The sequence below is a fragment of the Nesoenas mayeri genome, assembly GCF_963082525.1.
Source record: "Nesoenas mayeri genome assembly, chromosome: 6".
Taxonomy (NCBI): domain Eukaryota; kingdom Metazoa; phylum Chordata; class Aves; order Columbiformes; family Columbidae; genus Nesoenas; species Nesoenas mayeri.
In genome coordinates, this window is record NC_137545.1 from 7,140,005 (window position 1) to 7,159,475 (window position 19,471).

General features: G+C 48.2%; 1 protein-coding gene across 2 annotated transcripts in view; it reads left to right on the forward strand.

The window, feature by feature from the left end:
- Positions 1-19,107, forward strand: part of NRP2 (neuropilin 2) — a gene marked incomplete at its 3' end in the record, with an annotated part of 79,369 nt that extends 60,262 nt beyond the window's left edge. The window contains exons 14-17 of one of the 2 annotated variants that reach the window (XM_080347119.1): positions 1,429-1,525; positions 3,853-3,894; positions 18,113-18,181; positions 18,803-19,107. In XM_080347119.1, the coding sequence (XP_080203245.1) occupies positions 1,429-1,525; positions 3,853-3,894; positions 18,113-18,181; positions 18,803-19,107 (513 nt within the window). The remainder of the gene's footprint in view (positions 1-1,428; positions 1,526-3,852; positions 3,895-18,112; positions 18,182-18,802) is intronic. The other variant, XM_080347120.1, reaches the window with a different exon arrangement.
- Between the last annotated feature and the right edge of the window lie 364 nt (positions 19,108-19,471).

The following is a 19,471-nucleotide window of genomic DNA, read 5'->3' on the forward strand; positions in this document are numbered from 1 at the left end:
AGAGTGCCTGTCTTCTGCACAGACTTGGGCCTTTGTTCAGCCTGTTGCCTTTTATATTCCTCAATTCTCTCACTTTGCAAATATTTTTTCTCCTTTTTTTTTTTTCCGCTTTGTTTTGTGGATTTTCCCCCCACCAACCGATGGTCATCCCGTAGTGTGACCAGGAGCAGTGGGAAACTGGGAAGGGGGTACAGCCAGCTCTTAAGGGCAGGTAGCAAACAGCCCTTATGCAGCCTCGAGTGCAAGTGCTGGCATGGGAGGAGGACGAGGGAATGCGGGTTTGTTTATGAATCCACTTCTCTGATACCTTAAACCAGATCAGAGGGCTGGGTGCAGCGCTGTGGGATCAAGGCCCAGTCCCTCTGTCAGGAGATCAGTGGAAGAGGAGGGATGAGCTGGAGGGAGCCGTGCTGCTCGTTGCAGCCGCCTGAGCCCCTCTGGCACCGCCATGCCAGCACCCCGCGGGGATCTGCTGCTTCCAGGAGTGCCTTTGGCATGGTTAGCCCTTCTGGGCAGCGTGCCGCTTGCCAGCGAGCCAGGGCTACTGTTGTCACTTGTTAATGAGCATCAGCACAGCATCCAGCACCCTCCAAGCACGTATTTGCAGGCTTGAGGCAGCACTTCTATGACCACCCTGGCAGGGAGCCTTGCCCTGACCCAGAGGGCTGCCACTGACCCCTCCAAACTGCTGCCTCTGACCCTCTGTCCCCTCCACAGTCCTTCAAGAGGGTGTCCCTGCAGGCAGGTGTGAGTCTGGGCTGCCCAGGCATCCCAGATGAAAGGAGACACCTAAAATGAGGAGAGGACGTTTGTGAAATACATAGGCCTAGGGAATTATTTGGACCCTCAAGAGCAAGCAGGGGAGAGAAAGCAAAAGCTTTGCACTGGAGCTGTGTGACTAGTTTGCGTGTGTGTGTTTGGCTTTTCAGTAAAATACCAGTAAACACAATATGCCTACAGATAAGAATGATGGGCACTGACTGACTACTTAGTGCGTTAAACGCAAATATACAAGCATTAGCTAAATAACAGCATCATTATGTAAATAATGCAAGTCTCTCCACTCAGCACTTCTTAGGCTAACGACTCTATTTATTTTTGTAAATATATTTTGCATGTGATTAAGTAGGAATAAATTGACCCTTCTCCTCTAACATTTTGATACTTCTTATGTAATGTTGATGGGAACAGCACTTTACAGTTAATATAGCTGTGCATTTTGTGTCCTTCCCTTCCTCCTTCTAATCATAGCCCAGTTAATACCATGGGCCAAATCTGCTGCTGTTGTAAGTCAGTGTTATGCCACTTGCATCATTTGTGCAAGGACCAGGGAGGTGGAACATTGATTCACCGAGTCTTTATTCCACACAAGAAGTATTTAATTGTACAAATTGCAAGCACTGACATTTCTGTCCTGATTTCTCACAGATTGTGTTTGAGGGATTCATACGCAACAGCCACTCGGGAGAGCTCGCCCTCGATGACATTCGACTGGGCACTGACATCCCGCTGGAGAACTGCATGGGTACGTGGCACATCCAGCTGTGGGGGCCAGGGGTGCTGGGGGGCAGCTGGGACTGGGGAACATTCACTGCAGGTTGGCAGCGGCTGCTTCTACCCTGCCTGAGTTATCAGTAGTTTCTGCATCTTCTTCTTCCTTCACCCATGAAGGAAATGAGGGGGATTGGTCTCTGTGGGTCGGGGGTTTTGGGTGCATTGGTGTGAGAAGCAGGACACACGTGTTTCTGCTGTGCAAAACTGAAAGACAGCCGAGGGTTACCGAGGTCTATTCTGTGTGATAAGGACATACATCAAATTTAAAAGGAGAGTGCTGGACAAAAGAAACCAGCTGTCAGTCAGTATCGCACCCTTAGAGGGGCCGATGAGTTCAAAAGGAGTTTTCTCTAATAAGAAATAAAATAGCAGAGGGGTTTTACAACAAAGTTAACAGGATAACAAAAGAAATTTTTGTCCTAGAATTCACCATTCCCCAAACCAGGCCAAAAGCCAGGTGGATTCATTCAACATAGAAGACAGGGCAGGACTTGGGAAAAAAAAAAAAAAGAGTGAAAAAAGTGTGTTTTGCTGATGGAGCTGTGTCCCTGCCCTGTTCCTCTAGCTGGTGGATCCATGCAGGCATGCTGATTGCTCTGGTCACCATGTAGCTTGGATGCAGATTTAGAGCCATCCCAGCTGAGCACTATTCTATTAATGGGGTCTGTGCTGAGAGCCGCCCACAGTAGCAGGGTCCCGTTCTTCTGCATGACCTGGGGGAGGCATGTTTTGCTGTTAAACAGCCACAAAGTGTCTGACCCATCCTGGAGTCGGTGTAAAAAGTCAGGTGGAGCAAAGCCTCCCTCCCCTTTGGGCTTTGAAAGGACACATGCAGTGAAGCTGCTCTCCTCACCCCACCAAGGGAAGGGAGGATCCCGGTGCCTCCTAACCCGAGTGGGATGAGTGCATCTCAAATTGTGCCTGGGAAGGGCAGGTCATGTCGCTACCCACCCCTGTGCAGGTAGGCGATGGTGAAGATGGTGCAGGAACCAGCATTAATAATCGAACAGAGGACCGAGACCACCCCAGAGATGCTCTTGAGCATCATCGGTCAGTGTTTCTTTAATGCTTTGAACTCTGCTGGTCTTCCATCTCCCAAAGGAGCTAATACTCCATATGTTAAATTCCCTGTATTTAAGGCTTGACAGTGGTGTTTTAATCCCTTGCCTTCTATGGCATTAAAGAGAAGCAAGACTGATGATTAACACTAATAGCATTTCCTATCTAACTTCTTTTGAGCTCAGCGAGTCACCTAGCTCCAGTGTTACTGCGTCTTGGGCCTCATGAATCTTAAACTTACTATTTCGAAACAAGAATGTTAATAAATTAGAAAGTTTTGAATGTTGCCAGCCCTAAAAATAACACCAAACTGATACACAAAGTTATTTGTTCTATTCTATAAAGTTGAATGGGAATCTTAAAACGGATAAGGATAGTTTGTTTCAGATCATTTCTAACAAAGGGCTCCCACTGCAAACTTTAACATAACTCGTGGGTCATTTCCGATGTCACCAAAATAATAAAGAAATGATAGAGATACGGTGCTGCTCTCTCTCTATCAGAGCCATGAGAATAGCTGACTCTAGCACAGGCTACTGTTTTTTCAAACATAATCCTGGGAAGTAATCTGATTCCTTTTTAGCGTGAAAGAACGCTAATAAGTCACAATAACTTTTTCCTTTGACAAATGTGTCATTCGCATTCTCAACTTGAGTGGTGATTTCATAGCACTCAGTAGAGCCAGAGTCTGCTTTGTGACTCACAGGCATAATGCAGAAGTAATCTAAAAATAATCAGAAGTCTATTACTTCTGCAAGAAAGTAATCAGTAATAAGTACTGATTATTGCTTTTCAGATCCAGTAATTTGTAATAGATTACTTCTTCAAAGTATCTTGAAGGAAGAAAATAATCACTTGCCTTTGTTTCTTGGCACTGTGAGATGGAGAGGAGCATGGCATCAATGCCCAGAAGTAACACAGTTCCCATGTGAATAACGATGCCAGACCTGGGCCAGAAACCAAACTGCTCTTGGAAATTTGGGGAGGTGGGGGGGTGGGTTCAGGGTTTTGTCACTGGGCCAGGTGGGACCAATTTTGATGACTCAGGCCAGACAGCTGAATCTAAATGACCCTCAGCTGGGTTCTCCCCATCAGGTGAGCTTGGCTGGTACCCTCACTGTTCACAGCCAGTGGCTTCTGTGGGGCACATCAGTGGAGACATGAACTTGTGGCTTCATGTATAATATTCCCCTCTCTAATACTAGTTTCTGTTTGGTTTTTTTTTTTTTTCCTTTGCAGAACCCATCACAGCTTTCCCAGGTGAGAACTTCTACTTTCCAGGTAAAACTGCACTTCTCTCAGTGGTTTACTTCTGCTGGCATGGGCTTTTACATGGAAGGAAAGCGGAGTGTGTGCTTGTACAAACAGCAGATGTTCTGAGCGGTGAAATGACAAGTGTGTTCTAAACATCCCTGGCCGCAACAGCAAGAGGTTGCACCCTCTGGGTCCTGTTGGGTGCTGGGGGTGCTGGGGAGCAAGCAAACAGACAAGTCCCGCTGTTTTGGGGCTGAATAGCATTACAAAACCTGCTGTCACAAGGCACCCAGCCTCCTTAAGGCCAGCTGAGCCCAAAATGGGAAGCCTGGGGAGTAAAGGGTAGTTATCAATTGACTTAAACAAAATAATTCAAAGTGAAATGAGGTGGAAATGACTTATACTAGCATGGAGGAAGGTTGTGCTATAGTTTATAGATGCTCTGGTAGTGGTGGTGTTGGAGCTGCTGGCAAAGGAGGGTGGGACAATCTGCTTGAGAGGGGAAGGGAGTTTGGAGGTTGAAGTGGGAGAGAACTGCTATCAGAAGCTCTGAAGGTGACAGTCGATAAAAGGAAAACAAGGTGAAATGGTGCATTTAATAGCTTAATACTAGCCTGGAGGATGGAAACTGGCATTTCTCTGATCAAACCTACAGAGTAAGAGAAAAGGTGAGGAACTTGGAAAAACTGCCTCACTCTTTGAGCAGTCAGTGGGGATGATGTTTGTGTTGCTCTGGAGTGCGAAAAGCTGTCTGCTTTTGGGCAAAAATCAGTTTAGTCTGTTTGAGGTTTTTTTCCCTGTATTTTGATTTTGGGCTTTGTTTTCCTGCCTGCCTCTTCAGGAACGCATCTGGGGGTTGTGTTATGATGAAGAGCAAACTTGGGGCTCCCCTTAGCTTTGAAAGTTGTTTTGTCAGTTCAATCAAGGCGCTGTTTGCTTTCACTTGGACATGATGTCCATGCTGTTCTCATCCCCGGCTCTGTTGATGGGCTGTGGAGATATGGCTGGGCTCTACTCCAGAAGCAGCTGCATTTCTGGTGGGTACATGTGCTGGGAGCTGTGGCAGTAAAGGCAAAATAGACACCGAGGCTGCAGCCATGTGCACACCTCCATCCCTGGGGTGTGCGGCAGGCTGTGGGGTGGGACATGAGCAGGGCATAACACTGTGTTTTACAGTCATACCCCCACTGTAACAACTAGGAATTTGGCTTTTTTTGTTTGTAGCCTGCTTATTTACCTGTTACTCAGGCTTGCGGTGTTACTGAAAAGCTGTCGCGATATTCTCACCTGACAGTTAAAGCCTCACAACCCTTCCTTACTTAGGCCAGCGCTCTGTGTTCTCCTGGCCCTTGTCTGCTACCTATTTTGTAGGCACCATCCTTGTCTTTTGGGGCTTGTAACAGGCGCGTCATCTCTGGGTCCTCGCATTGAGTCTGTCCCAAAGTCCTGCTAACTCATGTTGTTTCTTTTCCTCATCACCCCATGCCCTGCTGCCTTTTACGCATCCCTTTCCCCATCGTATTCTCCAGGGCACACTGTGAGGTCCCAGCACTGGTCACAACAGGAGGGCAATTGCAGCAAAAGGTTGAAAAGGTTTCCCTGAGCTGACGGGCAGGCGTAGGTAGGACAGAGGGATGGAGTGACCGAGCAAAGTGCAGAGGGAAAAGATGAAGAAGTGAAGATGAAAAGTGGAGACCACAAGGTAGTAATTAAAATGAGGGAAAGAGAGATGCCCAAGAGAAGGAGAGGGTAAAAGGATGGGAAGAAGTCCTTCACTGGAGGAAAAAAAAGGAGCTGGAGAGGAAAGATTGTGCAGGAAGTATTGAGATGTTCTGTAGCCTTCACTTCTTCAGTTACACAATGAGCTGAAAAAGTCAGATGCCATTAAAAATAATAGCAAATCCTTCCTCTCCTGACTTGGGAGCAAAACTAAAAATATGTACCTTCCAGGCTCCAGGATCATAAGGCAAACACTAAGAGAATTGTGTGGGTGGAATGTCTTTCAGCTAGTGGGTCGGGATCTTACAAGACCAGTCAAGTGTGCTTAAACTGCGCTGCATTTGAGAGTTGATGCATCTCACCATTAAAGAAAAGGCATAACAAGTGGCTGGAAGCAAGGAGTAAGATAAACACCAGGTTAAAAATAAGAGACATATTCCAGAGAACGTGGAGACAAACCATGGGGAGAATTCGCCTTTGGGACTGGTGGATTATCCCACACCGGGTATCCTGAAATCAATACAGGGATATCTTTCTGGAGAAATGACAGGCAGCAATTAAGGGGTTGAGGCTGACACTGGTTTTGTGGCATTCAGATTAGATGAGTGTAATACTTACTTTCATCTGTGAAAAGTCCAGCTGTGTTGCTTGTCCACAGCAGTTAATGTCAGTGATTTCAGAGAGGAGGACGAGCTGTGACATGACAGCGGCAGAGCAAGGCAGGCAGCCCTCTAGGAGACTCTCTGGAAAGGATTTTCTCTTTTGTTTTCCCCAGATGACTTTTGCTGCTTTCACATTTTGATTTCTGCCGCACAGCTCTGAAAATGGTCCCTGTAGAGTCTTTCCTGTTGGGAAGAGGAGGGGGCTGTATCTGGCCAGGTTGGAGGTGTGAGCACAGCGGCACAACCCACATGAAATCATCCACCCTGTTGGGATTAAATCAGGTCCAGTGTCCCAATCCGTGCATAAACACAGCACCCGTGAGCTTGACGGCAACAGCGGGAGGCATTTCTTTATTAAGATGAGAGCCCGAGTGAATAAATGAGGAAGGGTGAGTGTGTGTGTGGCAGAAGGCAAAAGGGAGTGGAAAAATTATTAAGTTAAGAAGATGGATTTTTTTTTTTCCATCTCCCTTAGCGGAGAACTTTTCCACTCATATTAAACTTCCAGAGAGCAGCAGAGCCAGTAAAAACAGAGCAGATAACATCAGTGCTGTGTGCTGAGTGGATGGGCAGCTATATTTAGTGGCTGACAGTGTAAGGAAGAACAATCATTAATGTTGGGAATTGGCTTCGTTAAGGCTTAGAGACAACCGAGTGTGATTCCTTAATGACTTCAGTTGCTAAATGAACTCTCCAGACTTCTGCTATCTCCCCAGCAGGGCTTCAAGGTGCGGAAATGAGGGCCGAGGAGAGGCTCTGCAGCCCCGGTTGCTGCTCAGGGACATCTGCAGCGGGTCAGAGCCAAGCAGAGGTTGTCCTGAACTCACAGCTGCCTCAAGGTCCCTCCATGGCACGTGCTTCTCTATGGCCATTGCAGCTTTTGTCCTCCCAGCCATTCACTGGGCAACATACAGCCATCAGGAGGCCATGGAAACTTTCCTCCCCTCTGTTTTTCAGAGGGCAGTGCTGCTCCCCTGCAGGCTCGGGAGCCTTTGGCATCCCTGACACCTGCCCCCCGTCCTCACCCCAGTTTCCACCAGTGGGTCCCAGTGCGTACCAGTGGTGCGAGAGGCTGTTCGCCTGCAAATCTCTCACTGGAGCAAGGTGCTGTGTAAGCACAGACTGTCACCGAGTGTAAACGTGTGTGGTCTTCCCGGGGGTCAGCCCTGCGCCCTGGTGCTGTCAGGCCCAGGCGAGGTGTTGCTGATCCATCGGGGATGGTGCTGGGACACATACGGGTCTGGGGCGGCCCAGCCAGCTGGATCTGCGGTGAGGGACAGCAGCGGGTTATCGGTGAAGCGCAGGGAGGTGTTGAACATACTCACAATGGTGGGGGCTGGTGGAAACATCCATGAGGTGTCCCAAACCGCCACCCTCCATGCAGCCAGGTGAGAGGCAGCTGCTCGGAGAGGCACAGGGATGTGCTGCCCTTATACGAGTGTGGCCCATGGAGGTAGAGAAGGAGGTCAGTGTGTCCCCTGCCTTCGCTGCCCCCAACACACAGCCCACCCTTGTCCAGGGGCAGGAGGGACAGGGCCACCCCCATTCCTGGCAGTGAGGGGTGAGACAGGGTGAGGGCGGCATGATCTGGCAGGTAGGCTTCTCCTGAGACATCCGCGTTTCTTGCCTACAATGACAAATATGTGGGGGTTCCCAGACTCTCAGGATTTGTCTTGCCTGTGTGGGGTTTTTTGCTTTTGAGGTTTTCTTTTTTTGGTTGTAGCTATGAATCTGAGTGCAGTGTTCATTCTTGTATTTCCACTCCCTGTGCCTGGGTTTTGGTGGATGGCGAGGGGAGGAAAACCTTGCGGCTGGTGGAGGAACCGTCATTTTCCTTCGTCTCCTGTGCCACCAGCAGCGGCTTTATCAGCATGAATTAATAGTCCTGGCTTGCTTAAACTGCGGTTTCTTATGTGAGCATTAGGTTGAATTTTGCAGCCTGTCCCATGTAAATAATCATAACCATCCATTCTCTCTTTAAAAAAAATAATAAGGAAATCTGTAAGCCTAGCGAGAGCAGTTCTGTGTGCAGAGCGTTTTCAAACAGAGATCTTCTTCTCGGTCTTTTCCGTAAGAATGACAAATGTTCCCTGTAATTTCTTTCCCAGTCTCCTGTGGTAACTTCCTTGGCCATCTGAGATTACGCTCTTCCCCCCAATTAAGAACGTGATGTGTTTTGTCACTGCTTGACAACATCTGCCATGTGGAGACAAAACCAGGCGGCTGATCAGCAGAAGGCCAAAAAAATATAGGGGGGGAAAAAAACATTTGTTGACGCCAGAAATAACAGTAATAATAGCGTGCATATGGAATTCGTATTGCGATCCAGGCAGCCTGATTAATTAAAAGGGAAGAAATAGGCCCTTGAATAGACAGGCTCAGCAAAGGCCAGGCTGTTCTCCGCACTCGGAGCTCGCCCCGGACCCAGAGGCATCCCCGGGACCTTGCGCTGCTCCTCGCTGTTCTCTTGAAAGCATGTGTGTTTCTTTTTGTTGCGTCTGCATGCCTCCCACCTAGCAACCCTGTTCTGTGTCTCCTCCCCAGGGGCAACCCTCCTGCCAGGGACCGAGCCCACAGTGGACACGGTGTCAGTGCAGCCCATCCCAGCCTACTGGTATTACGTTATTGCCGCCGGAGGTGCTGTTGTGGTGCTGGTCTCCGTCGCGCTGGCCCTTGTGCTCCACTACCACCGGTTCCGCTATGCGGCCAAGAAGAGCGATCACTCCATCACCTACAAAACCTCCCACTATGCCAACGGGGCCCCCGTGGCCGTGGAGCCCACCCTAACCATAAAACTAGAGCAAGATCCCAGCTCACGCTGCTGAGAGACGAACAGGAACGAGAGAGCAAACAAAACACAAACCAGACAGACAGACAGAAACTAAGACTTCAAATACGTTGCCTCAGTTTTGCACTTTTTCCTTACCTAGCATACGTGTGAACTCTTAGACATCTCCGTCCCTTCTCCGTCCCCCCAGCCCTCCCTGAATCTTTTACAAACTCTAAACTAATGCTGCATCTTGGATCGCCAGAAGAGACACACCACCCCTTCACTTCAGAAGTGAACGCTCCCTTTCAATTACTTTTCGAGGGCTCTTGGAGTGTCGGGTGGGGTTTTTTGGTCATTTTTGTGTTGGTTTTGTTGTTGTTGTTGTTGTTTTGTTGGTTTTTTTTTTTTCTTTTGTATTTGTTTGAGGAGTATTTTTTTGTTGCTAGGCCTGTTTGGTTTGGTTTTTTTTCTCCTCCCGGTAGGCAAACCTGCAAGGAAATGTGGTGGTGAGCCTGGAAGCTGGTGTGTGCTAAATCTGTGCATGTGAGTGTGCGTGGAAGCGCGTGTGTCTGACTGACTGAATGTATATTTAGAAACAGCCCCTTTTAATTTGCTTTAATTGCTTCTACTTGCACAGGGAATGCTTTTTTTTTCCCCCCTTTCCCACCTCCCCTCCGGAAGGTCTGGGACATGTTTGTGGTAAATACCCTGATTTGTTTACTTGGGGAAGAGAGCAATGCTTTTTTGTTGCCTTATCTAGCTTTGGCTGGGTTTCTTGTTTGATAGTGTTAATGTCTTGGGTGCAAAATGAGAAGAAGAGGCCAGGCTGGACAGTAGGAATGTCCGCTTCAGATGGCTAGAAGAATCCAGAGAGATTCATAGACTTCCAAAAAGTAAGATCTCTCCATTTTATTCTTTCTGCAGCCAACATGATAACACAGCCATTGTTTGGAAGGGGAGAAGGAGGGAACCCTCCTCTTCCCCCACCCATAAGTGAATCTATTTAAAGTTGCCTTATATCAGAGAAGCTCATAATGAATGTTTTGTTTGTATCTGTTAAAGCCAGCCTTAGGGTAACACATAGACTTCAACAGGTCTAAGGTGGATGCTAAATACTGTAGTTTCTTGAGAACTGAAGGTTTATTTATTTCTAAGTATCTGGGTGCTGATGGTTTTGCTTTTACACAAGGAAGGGGGAGAGGGCTCCTCCTTGTCTTTCTTCTAGAAGTGTTCAAGGGACAAGTGCAACTCCCCTTTCTGGGTTTTGGGTTTGTTTTCTTTCCTCTGCCCAACTCATAGCTGCTGAATCATAAAAATTGCCAGTTGACTTTCTAGAATGTCAATTAGTTTTGCGTTTGCTAATGTTCTGCTTCTTAAAGCGTCAGTACATCTAGCAAGCCAAGCCTAGCAGGCGTGCCTGGGGGCCCCACTATTGCTGCTGCTTTAACCAAGTAGGCCAACTGGAGCCTCCAATACGCCTCCCACTGTTGAATGGCCCAGCGTATTGTAGTGGAAATGCCTTATATAAATTACTGAATGATGACATGCAGAAGTAGTTTGAATCGTTAACTCTAATGTGTTTTCAGGCAAAAAAAGTACCTCCAGTGAGCAAGGTTCTCCATCTTGGCTGTGTTCATTTGTGATGAGTGATCAGATTCCCTGCCCCCCTCCTAAACATGCTAGTGCTCCCCACCCTTCCTTTGCCCATGAATATTGCATAAAATGCATTGAGGCGAGCAGCTCTGTTAACTTCCCTGCAGTCTTGAGCTTCCTTTTGATCTGGGGAAAAAGTGGAAATGCAAACGGTGCTGCGCATAGATGGGATCGGCCCCTATTGCAGCGGAGCCTTCTCCCCGGGGAATCTCTGTTGATGGGGCTGTCAGGCTCCCGTCCCTCCCTGCCTTTATTCATGCAATGTGTTTCAGCTCCTCATGCTGTTTGCTCAACAGATTTCAGTGGGACCCCCTCAGCTGCAGCAGCAAATGTCTAAAACATGCAGGGAGCACAGAAAAGCCCAGGGTGACTTGGCACGGTGAGCACATCAGGGGTGGTGGATGCTCAGGGCCTGGCCCCACAGCTTTTTGAGGGCAGCAGGGACGTGCCTGTCCCCGCAGAGCTGTGAAGGACCTGGGGCAGCTCCTGTCACCTTGCAGGTGTCACCAGCCCCCAGAGAGGGGTTTCCAGGGCCCGGTGCTTTCTCTGTGAGCCTCTGCATTACACAGCACTGGTGTTGCAGTGCGTATGGTTTGTGGTGTGAAATCCCACACCCCCCGCCTCAGCCAGCTGCACATAAAAACAGATGTGAAAACACTGGCACGTGCTTACTGCATTTGCAGGTCAGCCCAAGCCATGTCAGTGGATGATACTGTCACATTTCCATAGTCAGTCCGATCTCCCTGGGTCGGGTGATTCCCTCACTTCGACCAGGTTCACCCCCATGGACTTTAGCAAGTGCGCATCGGTGTGTCAGTGTCAGAGAGGAGAATGTGGCACCCTGTCTTTCAAACCAAAGTCACCAAAGACAAAACAGAAGGTCACTTCGAGATTTTTATTCCCGATTTTCCCCAGCTCCTTGAGCCCTGACATCCCCAGCATCGCCCAGTTGCCTGTGTGTGAAAAATATCTTGTGAAAATTTGAACTCTTTGAAGATGTATTGTGTGGAATGTAATAAAATGATGATATTTTTATACAAATATCTGGGCTTTTTCTTCCTTCTTCTTTCTTTGCTAACAAGAATGCTGTCGGTTGAAGTGAAGTGGTGTTCTGGAAGGCTGTGTTTCCTCTTGGAGCATCAGGGCTATATCCTTTAGGAAAGTGAAGCTCCTGTTCCTGCTGCAGGCAGACCCGTGGCTCAGCCCCAGCTCCCGCAGCACAGCTGCTGTGCACAGCCTCAGGATCAGGCCATTAACAGCGGCTTTTAGATCCATTACATTTGTACCGGTCCTTAGTGGGAGTTTTGGGCGGCTGGACTGACGCATAGGATTGTTTGGGGATTTCGCTAACGTTGCTTAAGTGCTATATTGCTCAATGTGATTATGCAGAATTTCTCCATTTGGGGCCCCTGGAGACAGGACATCCGAGTTGCTGGGGCCCCAGAGGCTAGCTCGGCTGCCAGCTCAGCTGAGCCACCCGCTCCATCCCCGAGCACAACAAAAACGGGGTGAGCTATTACCAAAATTAATAATGAAAATGACAATGCATTCCTCTTCTGTAAAATCCTTGTTGGGCCTCTACATGTTGGACGTTGGAGCAGCCCGGGTGCTACAGCACCGAGGGTCCAGAGAGGTGTGTGTCCCCTGCCGTCCCTTCACCCCAGTCCTCCCAGCACGTTACACAGACCTTCGCTCCTTCCTGTCACCTTCAAGTGCACCTTTCTGCCCTTTTGAGGAGTCAGCAGCATCACATTTAATGTGAAATATATTTCGCTGCCAGTTTGAGAGGTTTTGCTTTCTCTCCTGCATTTATTCATATTTTCCTTCTATCATACTCTTCACCCTGGCCCATGGCTCAGCTTTGCAGTGAAACTTCCTGGCTTTACTAGGAATTCAGGCCATCAGCAAAAAAACTATTCAAATGTGATCCCTCGCTTTGGCTGTTCAAACACAAGCAAAGCTGAGGACCCATGCTGCTTTGGTTTTTTTTTTCCTTTTTTGCTCTAATTGTACGGCAAAGCCCATACACTTGTAATTTGCATTCTGTACACTTCAGTGGCTGTCCAAGCAAAATTCAAAACAAATATGCACATGCAAAAAAACACGGAGGGAGGGACTGGCTGATGGTTTCCCAACGCAGAAGAAAAAAATTCTGTTAAGTAAACAGACGAAAAGGGAGGAATCGTTCAGGGTTTAATTATTCCGTATATGCGCCACAGCCAGATTGACCAGAGAGTTGGGTGCTGCTCAGGCTGCAGCATATCGTAGGGAAAAACGCAGCTAAAATTAGCATGCTTTGTTAAAAAAATAAGTACAACTTAGGATGATTTTGATGCAATCTCCTCTGCAGGTAGCTTTGGATGTTTAGGAGTCTACTTGAAAAAAAAAAAGGGTAAACTTTTGGGGTTAGCCAGAGTGGCTGCTTGCCCCAGGCTGCAATGGTGAGGTTGGCTTTTCCTAGGCAGGGTGGAATTCTCTCTGCTGGTGAATGCAAGGGGATGAGGTAGAAATCGGATTGTGCAAGGGGCCATGTAGGGATTTTTGCTCTTCTGGAAACCCTGTGAAAACTTACTGACTTTATTGGGGCTGGTTCCTGCTTACCCCGTGTTGGGGCATCAGAGCTTGGCACGCAGACAAGCGAGCTTGGACAGCCTCTTGGCTTTCCGCCACGGCTCCTCCATCAGCGGCTTTGGCGGCTCTTAGCAGCGATTGCAGGCGTGACTGCCAGTTTGAGGAATAGTGTCGTTAGCCATTGCCGCTGTAAAAACAAACAGCAAGAATTGAGGAGGGCAATAAATATAACAGGATGCCGCCGAGCTGCCGGCTTCTCCCCGGGCTCCGAGCCCTTGCGTGGCGGTGCTGGGCTGGCAGCACTGCCCTCATGCTGAGGAGCTGCTTGGTTTGGGACTGGTGAGCTCTGGCACAGAGCACCGAACCTGGACTTCTTACCTGGGTAGCTCAGCACTAAGAAAGGGAGAGGAAAACCGCACTGTATCATTCCACTGTAAGGCTGTATGTATGTACCTCGCTGCCGCTGTTCCCCTGGCCTTGTGCCTGTGACAACAAGAGGTGCAAAAGCAGGACACGCCGGGGAGAGGGTCTGACTGCAAAAGAGGACATGGCTGCTGCAGGGAGGGTTTGGCGGAGTCCTCGTCTTGGCCTCATCTTTGGCCCCAGCCATCTGTCATGCGTGCAGCGAGGGCAGGGCAGCACGTGTCACAGGGCTGCAAATAGCTGCCTGCTCGCGTTCGCATCCGCACCAAGCACCCAGCCTGGCTTCCTGTCACTTTTGGTGGGGGTCCTCACCAACCCAGCTGCGCTTCCCAGTGTACAGGAAGCCCGAGAGGCTCCTTGGTGCCCCATGTTTGATGGCGGTACCACAGTGTGCACCAGCACTGGGGCAGCCCCACGGTAACCCGAGGATAAGGTCCGAGGGTTCCCGTGCTGCGTAGGGTGGCCGGGCCAGGGGAGAGGCTGCTTGCTTGCGTTAATGCTCAATTGTAGCCAAAGCACTGTTTTAATTTGAAATTTGGCAGGGATTTAGCCCTTTTGTAAACTAAAATACTTCTGTGTTTCTGGAGGAGTGGGAAAGAGAGAAGTGAGGCAGATTTTCGGCTGGAAATAGAGCGGTGGGGGATTCAGGGTGTTTCTGCCTGATGCCTGTGCTGCTGGTTTGCCTGTTCACGGAGGGTGGGAGGTGTTGTCCCCCAGCCGGAGGAGCAGCGCTGTGCCGCCGCCAAAAGGAGCCGTGTCAAGGCGAGGCCACGGCGGCTGCTTTGCTATGTCAAAACAAAATGATGTGTGCTGGAGTCACGCTATTGCTGTGGAGAGAAAAGGGCTGGGAATGAGCAAAGGGAGAAGAGCGAGGAGTGGAGCTGCAGCTCGGCCTCTCTCTGCCAAGGCTGGGGAGTGGTAATTTCTGACCCTGTTTTCCTGGGCTTTGCTGTGTTTAGTGTTTCAGGCCCTCGTGGGCGCTATTTGGCGGCTGTGCACCTCCAATGATCCCCTTGCTGGGTGGGATAGCACTGGCCGAGATGGCTGTTGTTGTGGCATCAGGAGCAAGGGGTGAGCGTGTAGGAGAGCACTTTGCTGTTTCTGGGGAAGTGAGCAGTACACGGTTGTTTCCCTGCTGTGGAAAGGACCAGAGGGCAGCTGGCTACCCCTCTTTTGTACCAAGAGGCACAGCCGCAGGTGTTATGGGAGCGAAAGAACGTGGGTGGCAGAGCCCACAAGCCACCATCACCTGGTGTATCCCCAGTCTGCTCCAGGCCAGGCTCCCCTGCACCAGAGAGGCTGAGACAGGCAGCAAAAGAGCTGGAAATCACAGCAAGTTTGATATATCATTTGGGAAAGGCACTTCCTGCTGAGAGGCTCATTTTGTTCTTCAAGAAAGAACCTGAGAGGCACCACAGCCACCATCTGCAGATGTCTGTGTGCAGAGAGACGTGGTGATAGCCAGAGCTCTGCCCTGGGATGGAGGCACCTGGCAGGAGGTAACGGAGTTAAACTAGACAGAGTCAGTGTAGAAAGAAACAGCAATCTTTTTGTCAGCAGTGGTCATTTGCCTTGGAGGAATGTGTCTGTGCTCCAGGGTGTCCTTTCCAAAGCAACACCTCTTGGCTTGGTGCAAAGCTATCATAGGTGTATCGAGCACATGTCACCCCCTCTTCCAGTAACTCTCTCCCTCTCCCAGCCCCTCCTGCCCCTGCTTCTATTTTAAAACAGATGTACATTAAAGCTCCTTAATCTCTGCAAATACTAATTCTCTCCTGCTCTCCTTCCGTGTGAGTTCATATGAACGTGGTACTTAAGTTGCTCCTTGTCTTTGATTAGAATCTCATCTTTCTTTTTCCAGGTCCCATAAATTAGCCTTTTAGCTGGCAGTGCTCTCAGATCCAACAGATAACAGCCTTTTCTCGGCATCCAGCCGTTTCCAACAGCATCGCTAACATCATCTATTCAGTATGACCGGCTAGGTGCTTACAGCCATCATTGAGTACACACGCTTTAAAAACGGCCTCTCACTCAGGAGGAAATGTTCCTCCTGTTTAAATACAGTTCCCTATAACTTTCTTGCCTACCCTTCTGCAGTTTATCCTTTTTTCTTTTAAAATGCAAAGTAAATTGTGCCTGAAAGCTGCCCTTTGAGCAAGCACCTCTCCACCAATGTGTGTTTCTCCCATTCCACCCATTCTTGCAGGGCTTTTCTGGGGACTGCTTTCCAAGAGGTATCACTTTCCACAGCTTGCTCCCTTTGTGACAGTATTGCTGAGATTTGTCACAAAGGAGCCTAATTGATGACAAATAGCAGGCTGGCTTCTGTGATGGGAAATCATCTCCACTAGGAACTGAACTGAGACCACCAGCTTGAGTTCCCACACAGCCAGAGCTGCTTTTGTTAATGACTCGAGAAACCCCAGTATGGAAAAAGAAACACTGAGTTGCATTTTTCCAAAGCCGACGTAGAGCCCTGTGTGACAACATACAATCTGATAGCAATGAAATGACGTGCAGAGAACAGAAGAATGAGGGCCTACCACTGGCTGGAGGAGGGAGGAGAATGGGCAAGGACCAAGATATCATTTAACCAGGACTTGGAGTCGTATTAGCATGGGGAATTGCGAAAATTGCTAGAAGAGTAAATAGATTTTGGGCTGGGCTTTTTGAATAGATGTTCTCTCTTTTCAAGTTTTCCCAGCGCTCCTTCCTTTCAGGCTTGAAGAAGTGGTGTTCTTTTGAAAGTGTTGATTAACCCATTCTTTGTTTTTTTCTGGCTTTTCCCTCAAGGCTACCCTGGGAAATAAAAAAAAGCACCAAATTGCTAGCTTGTTCTCGCACAAAATTTAGAGGAGCTACAATATTAAAAAGCCAAATACTTCAAACAGCCTTTCCCTGCACAGGGGTTCCTTGGGCAGAGTTTCCACCTTAGCTTTTGTTCAAGCAACCTACAGTTTGCATAGGATTGTGTGGGTGACAGGGATGGCAAATTTCAGTGCTTGTCTTCTGACGGAGGACTAACAAAGCCGACATCTCCGCCTGTGAACTGCTTTGCAAGTTATTTTTCCACATGTTCGGCTTTAAATGTTTGCAAGAGGCCCTCAGGCTGTTCTCCCAGCCCTAAGATGTTGCCATCTGGGCCTGTCAGTTCTGGAAGTGTTGAGAAATCAGACGAACTCGCTGCTAAAGTAAGGATTTACAGAAGGTGGTGTGCACCTATGTTTCTTCAACAAGCTACCAGCAGCCTCGAGTCAGCTTGAAATGTCGCAGCCCGATATCATTGCCTGGGATAGCAAAAATTGGATTTGTCAATTCAGGAGGCTCTTGCAGTCCTAAATCTCTGCAAATATGCACAAATATTCTTTTATGAGGTTTTTGAATAACTTCTTCGCATGTGGCTTTTTAGGCACGAGTGTTATATTCTTTGGTTTTGGTTGGTTTTAAGGAATCTCTTAAAACCCTTTCCAGTTTTGCGCAAGACGTGAAGTAGACTTGGTTTTCAACCACAACTATTTCAAAGGCGTGAGTTCTACTGCTTTCTAGTAGTCCCTGATTTTCTGCATTCCTGATAATTTTGAGGTGCCTTCTCAGTTGAGCACCCCAAGTTACAGTCAGTTTTGAAAAAATCTAAGCAGACCAAAATGAAAGGGCATTTTCTTTGGGAAAAAAAAACAACTGAAAAAGGAACATGGTAACTATAGGTAGAGATAATACTAAGAAGACTGCACAGGAAAATAACTTCTGGTCAGATTACAGCATGTGCGTTTGGTTACTAGTGCTTGATCTGTGCTGAACAATAAAAAGAAATGTCACCACTAAAAGGAATTTGGATCAGGGAAATGTTAACATAAATGCCTAGATATGGACACCCATTTGCCACTCAACCCATTTCGACCATGTTTTGCATTAAAACATGTAATGATGATACATGGCTTCCTCAAATTACTATGAATTTATGTGAAACCCAAAGAGAAACTGAGTCATTGAAGCTCTGTGTCCAGTAAGATAAATGGGGAAAGATGAAAAGTAGAGTGTACTAAATGGATCTAGCATTAGTGGCAGGTAATGATAGGCACTAAGATCCTATTCAGAATTATAAGGATAATACCCATGAGCATGTTAATAGTGAATTATGGCCATTATACAGGCACCAATGACAATATTTTAGTGCTATTCATGTTACCTGGTTTCTTCACTTTTCTCTCTCTTTCCTTTCTGAAAGCTGGTCATCTGATGGTCATGAAATGGGATGTAGTGGGAAGATCCTGTTCTCTTGAATGTGCAAGAGTATTCTTTGACTTTGGCCAAAGAAAGGAGAGTTATTCCTCCTTCCTCAAGGAAGAGGCTTGCTGTAGCTGAACTATTGCTTTCTGGCCAGTCTCTCAATCCAATGCCCCCACAAGACCTCTTTAAACAAACAATGCTTCCCATTTTGTTGTTCTAGTGAACTTCCCAAGAATGGAGGATGACTTTCCTATCTCTGAGCAAGACTTTGAAGACAGTGACGATACAGGTTGGTACTAAACTGCCACATGGGCAATTTATCTGGGGGAGTTTGTGTTTCAGTATCAGATGCTACAATTACACACAAACCTCGGCTTAATGGGGTGTTAGGAGCTAGAACAGGCTTGAGCACATACACTCAAGTGGTGGCTTAGTGCCTGGACAAAGATATTAGTTTTCTTTTCTTGTTTTCCTTTTTCTACAGCCAGCAACCTTGCAAAGTCAATATATTGTATTTGTGTTAGGACAAGTGGAACTGATCTTTCAAGCATTAATTGCTACTTGTGTGGCATTTTGACTTGTAAATGGAGAAAATTAAGTCTGGGAGCTGTGACAGATTGTTTCCATAGTTTTGAACCCAATAGCACTTAAAGGGCCAGAGTTTCAGTGAGTGTAAAGTGCTAGTGTGCTGTTTACATAGTCTGAGATACAAAAGCGAATTAGGGCACCTAACTTTCTCGGTAGTTCAGTGCTTTGTGTTACTTCTAGACCTGGGTTAGTGAATCCTGCTGAGATATACCCATGGAGGGGGCTTGTACTCTTGTAAGACCATCACAACTCCAAGTGACAAATGCATAAAGAGGGGAAGGGAAGAGTGATCCCTGGATAATAAGTACCCATTCCACCGCAGATTACTTTGGACCGGATAGGAACGACACACTGTTCTCTACTAACTCTCCAGGAACCCCGAAGCTGGACAAAGAAAAAAACTGGCTCTACACCCTGGATCCCATCCTGGTGACCATCATAGCGATGAGCTCCCTCGGCGTCCTCCTCGGGGCCATCTGCGCCGGTCTCCTTCTCTACTGCACGTGCTCGTACGCCGGGCTGTCCTCACGGAGCTCCACCACGCTGGAGAACTACAACTTCGAGCTGTACGACGGCATCAAGCACAAGGTGAAGATGAACCACCAGAAGTGCTGCTCAGAGGCCTGATGGGTGCCCTGGCGATCGCCCTCGGCGTTGCGCCCAGTGAGGTGGGCTGGCAGGGGGTGACTTTTTTTGCTGTTTTCTATGGGAACTGAATGCCATAACGGGGAACGAGGGGCACGGGAGGAGCGAGGGGAGGTGCTGCTCCTGCCATCAGGTCCCACTGGTGGGTTGTGCTCCACCAGGACCGAGCGGGCGTTCCTGCAAACCGGACTGTGCCGGGCAAGGGGGGACCGAGACCCTTGTTTGTTGGTTCATCTTCATTTTCTGCTGATGCGCGTGGCTGGGACGTGTTGAGGGAGACTGGTTTACCTTTTGGATGTGAGAAACTAAATGTTGATCGTTATTTCCCGTCTCCTTTCTCTGATGA